Source organism: Photinus pyralis, unplaced genomic scaffold (genome assembly GCF_008802855.1).
Source record: "Photinus pyralis isolate 1611_PpyrPB1 unplaced genomic scaffold, Ppyr1.3 Ppyr1.4_LG8, whole genome shotgun sequence".
Lineage (NCBI taxonomy): Eukaryota > Metazoa > Arthropoda > Insecta > Coleoptera > Lampyridae > Photinus > Photinus pyralis.
The window spans coordinates 33,144,564-33,149,260 of NW_022170819.1; the positions used below are offsets into that span (position 1 = coordinate 33,144,564).

The 4,697-nt window shown below is 38.9% G+C and overlaps 2 protein-coding genes across 2 annotated transcripts; one reads left to right on the top strand and one right to left on the bottom strand.

The window, feature by feature from the left end:
• Positions 1-617: 617 nt before the first annotated feature.
• On the bottom strand, positions 618-2,159 carry LOC116179360 (GTP-binding protein 128up). Its single transcript, XM_031499144.1, has 6 exons — positions 2,009-2,159; positions 1,655-1,951; positions 1,195-1,603; positions 1,019-1,148; positions 845-967; positions 618-796 (listed from the first exon to the last, which is right to left on the bottom strand). The coding sequence occupies exons 1-6, from the start codon at positions 2,048-2,050 to the stop codon at positions 694-696; spliced, it is 1,104 nt and encodes a 367-aa protein (XP_031355004.1). The 5' UTR covers positions 2,051-2,159; the 3' UTR covers positions 618-693.
• A 792-nt stretch (positions 2,160-2,951) lies between these two features.
• On the top strand, positions 2,952-3,783 carry LOC116178875 (geminin-like). The gene is made up of 4 exons (XM_031498508.1): positions 2,952-3,115; positions 3,169-3,275; positions 3,328-3,583; positions 3,631-3,783. The coding sequence occupies exons 1-4, from the start codon at positions 3,059-3,061 to the stop codon at positions 3,697-3,699; spliced, it is 489 nt and encodes a 162-aa protein (XP_031354368.1). The 5' UTR covers positions 2,952-3,058; the 3' UTR covers positions 3,700-3,783.
• The last annotated feature ends 914 nt before the right edge of the window (positions 3,784-4,697 follow it).

Genomic DNA, 4,697 nt, shown 5'->3' on the forward strand with positions numbered 1-4,697 from the left:
GCGTTTTTTGTTGAGCGATGTGGTGGTGGTGGTGCTAGTTATTGCCGCAGTTACGCAGTACGATCGGGCTGCGTGTATCGGGACGCTCGTGGTTGGTGTCCCGCTGTTGGTCAGCGCCATCGTTGGTGTTGTAAAATCTGCTGCTAATTCTGATATGATTGCTGCGCTTCTGCTTCTGCGGATATGGGTGTAGTGATGTTAATGCCCTACATATGTCGCCCTCAATGCCCAAATGCATGATGTTCTTAAAAGAACAATTCCCTTGCAGTTGAATGTGGTTTAAGCATTTGCCTTACATGATTGTTCCACCTCAACCCCATTTACTAATATGTGTTCTCTTACAGCATAGGCGATATATTTAAGAAAATAAGAACCAATTCAATTTTAATAGATTATTGACTTGTTGACCCTTTACCCTTTCCTTGAGAGGGATATTAACTGAAGGGTAGTCGAGGCACATCAATATATTATATAACAAGAACCACACCCAATTTATTTGACCAAAAGTAGAAGTAAATTAACTAATATTTCAAAAAATGTTTTACTAATTTCTGTTTACTAAAAATGTGTTCACAAACACTTTGTGGGCGACGGTAAAGAGCAAATAAAAGAGTTGGTTGCAAAGAATCATTTATTTCATAAAAATCACACTTGCACCATATTGTACACCTGCTGTCACAAGATAAAAAATGTTCAAACTTTCTTAACAATTTGCACGACATCCTCATCTGCCAATAAATGGTCTTTGCCAACTTTCTGAGGCTGATGTTTAACGGACGAACCCCAAATGAGCGCACTGAAACACAACACGATACTGGCATGTAATTTCACTTGACATACTCACTATTTAAATTCCTTGGCGATGCTTTTATGGAGCTTATTACAGAAGTCTTCTACGGACGTATGGTCAGAGTGCAGGACTATTGGGGAATTGTAATCGGGCAGTTGTCCTTTTGGTTTCGTGTAGCTGCAGAAGACGATACCATGATGTGACAGTTACAAGTAGATAAATACTCACATCCTCACGAGTTTTAGGTAGGTCCACATCTTTTCCAGAAGGTCATCGAAGTTCCACTTGTGGTGTGCAGAAATGGGAACGCAATGTGGAATTTTGTAAATAACATCTAATTCTTCTATACTAATTTGATCTAGAATTATTATTACAATTACTGTTTCATACACATCTAAATTTACCAATTTTGTTTAATAAATAAATGCAGGGCATGTACACTCGGTTTCCCTCCACAATATCGATAAGGTCATCACTGGTGGCATCATATTTCAATGTAATATCCGCATTATGAATCTTGTACTCTGACAAAATCGTTTTTACGGTATCTAAATCAAGTTCAGACTGGGGTACCATAATGTTCAAGTTAATTCCACCTTTCTCTTTCTTTCTAAAGGTAATATTAGGTGGCTGTTTGTTCAGCCGTAAACCAAACCCTTCCAATTCGTGCTCGATTAATTGCTTATGCTGTAGGGGTTTCAAAACGTCAAGAACAATAAAAATTAGTCCACAAGTACGGGCAACCGCAATTACTTGTCGACCTCTACCCTTACCGTCCTTCGCCCCCTCGATGATTCCGGGTAGATCCAGTAACTAAAAGCATTACCAATGATACCACGCACTGACTTTGCCCAATGTAATTACCTGTATTTTGGCACCCTTGTACTTGATACAACCCGGAACGGTCGTAAGAGTTGTAAACTCATAAGCAGCAACCTCAGAATACACACCGGCCAGATTACTTAACAAGGTCGACTTCCCGACAGAAGGAAACCCAACGAATCCTATTCTCGCATCGCCGGTTTTGGCTACATCGAAACCTTCACCGGTACCGCCCCCACCACCCTTCGGTGTGATCAACTCTCGTCGCAATTTCGCCAATCGCGCCTTGAGTAAGCCCAAATGTCCTGCGGTTGCTTTGTTTTTTTGAGTTCTTGCCATCTAAAGACATTTTTAGGTTAGAAAACGTACCGGTGTTATTCTTGGGCAATTACCTACCTCTGCTTCAATGGCAGAAATTTTCTCTACAATTGTGCCCATTTTTCACTGATTTTTATGGCTTACGGTACTTAAATGAGTAAAATTATGGTGTTTTATGCAAAACACATGGATCAGAAGTTTCCATTGGAAAGCAGTGATGCCAACCACAAAATTAAAAGGTTTGTTGCTTGGCTAAAAGTTTTGTTTGTATACAGGATGTTCAAACCAAACTTGTATTATAGACAATCTGTCATTTGTCAAAAACAGTTCTTATGAATACTACATTTACAGTGAAAGTGTAGTGAATAAATGTTTTTCACAGACCGTCATGGCCCTGTGCTGATTATTTTATTCCATTTCTTTTTGTTCCTTGCCTTGCTTTTCCATTCAAATTCTTCTCATATCTTGTTTCCATCGGATCCCTCATGTGCTTTATCCCTAGAGTTAAGCAACGCACCTTTACGTCTGAAACAAAAATACGATACGCTCTGATGTATACATCAATTGTAGTACGTTTTCGATTATTTTTGAAATGCATTCACGTGTAAATGGATTATCAATATGATGTCGTCATGAACCATCTCCGAGGAAAAAAGAATCGCAAGCAATCGGATTTGTCACTGTATATGTTTCTTTTTCATCTCGAGCAAGCAGAACTTGCGTCTAGCAATGCGAGAAGGGGGGCTCTCTAAGTTAGGTGGGTCTGCTTGTAGTTTTGGCCACTAGACTTGTCAACCACTGTAGATCACGATTTCAATACTGGCTTCGAGGTACTCTTAAGATTATTACAGTATTGAGAAATTAAAGGCGCCATAACGTCGAATTTACGATGGAAATGGTAAAATTACAAGAAGAAAGTTTCTTTTCGCGCACAAGTTATCTTGGAAACATTCTTTTTGATGCGCAGCCCTGTATGTATATGAGTGCAGCCACCAAATGACGATTGGTATGGACGGTTGGCCCCCCTGTTAGTTCCAAGCACGAAATTGGCGGTTACAATTAACCTTTTTTTTATAAATAAAGTGATATATTTCTCAATTATTTAACTGGTGACCCAATTTATATATAATGAAGACCTCAGGCCCAAATAAAGTTGTAATCAAAATCGATTCCCAAGAAACGCAGGTAAAAATTCATTAATTGACAAATAAAATGTGAGGTTATGCTTGTATCTTCAGGAGATTGCCAAATCTTCCAGAACTAACTTAAAAGTTTTCCAAGAGGTTGCCAATAAAGAGAATCTCATCTCTCGTAAACGAATGGTTAAGGAGGTGAAATTGACAAAGTAAGTAGATATTCAGTTCTAGTGTCGATTACTTTACCAACTCTTTCGACAGCGAAGAGAAACCGAAGCAGGTAGCTCACAAAGCAGTACAAACCGGCGAAGCTGTAATAACAGCCGAAGACCTTACTTCCGATAACGAATCGAACGTTGACTACTGGCGCTTATTGGCAGAGAAGCGGGGTGAATCACTAAACGACAGTTTACAGGAGAATGAACGACTGAAAGACAAAATAGAATGCTTGGAGAATGAGAATAAGGTTTGTAAGGAGCTGTTGGAGGAATCTAAACATTTAGTCGCCGTATTACAAGTAAGAAGGACAATTTATGGGTACAATTCACTAATTTTAATTTTAAGGAAATGCTTGGGGATGATGAAGATGAACCTGAACACGAAACTGACAATTGTACTAACGATAAGTCCTAAATTAAGTCTGATTTTTAGTATGTAAATTATGAACCTATTAATCTTAATTCATGAAATTTTTTAATATATATTCATATTCACGAATTGTTTTTAGTTCATATGTGGTACGCATCTAATTGGGACTACTAAAAAATTTGCCTAGATCGCTTGCGAAGGGATGCTAATTTTCTACCTCCCCTTCTGCCAAGGACTGTAAATGTGCTACCCCTAACCATTTCTCCAAAGTCTGAAAGTATACTCATGATCATTTCTCTTACTTTAATTAATACGAAAAGAGATTAAATGAAATACTTTAATACTTGTTATTCAACAATAAATAGAGTAGATAAACAGCAAATTTAGATTTACAATTCCACTTCACATTGTATTGAAATAACATCGCTTAATCTGATAATAGCGCGACCTTGTGGTAGAGGATGAGGTGTATTTAAATTTTCTACGACCATATTTTGAAAAGCCGGATCAAATGCGCGTATTTTACATTTGTACTCGTTCTTGTCGTACAATTTTAAACTGCATTGTTCTCCGCCTACAAAGGAAGTTGTGTAACAAAGATAACGAAGGAAACCTACATACTGCTCAAGGTTGATATTAAACGCAGAAATCGTTCGCGCAGATCCACCCTGGCCTGCCTAACTTCCTCGTCCATGGTTTATTTACTCTATTTTGCAATACTAAACACTAAATTGTCTCTAACGTAGCTAGCACTTTAGATGTTGAAACCCATGCTTCGCATGCACTCCTTGTGGGCCTGAATTAAATCTTGACAGTTCTCCTCACCGTTTTCGATGATGCTGTAAGCGAAGTGGATGAGTTTCGGGGGCGAAGAAGCGGAGTGACTTACCATGCATCACGCACTTTCTTCGTTTCCGGGCAGGCACAGCAAGGTTTCAATTTTTTCGGGGGTTCTGCTGGAGGCGCCGAAGACTTTGACGTAATTTCAGCCGACGCAGCTTCCACTTTTTCGCTTATGTTTCCCATGCGTGTTACGTAAGGTA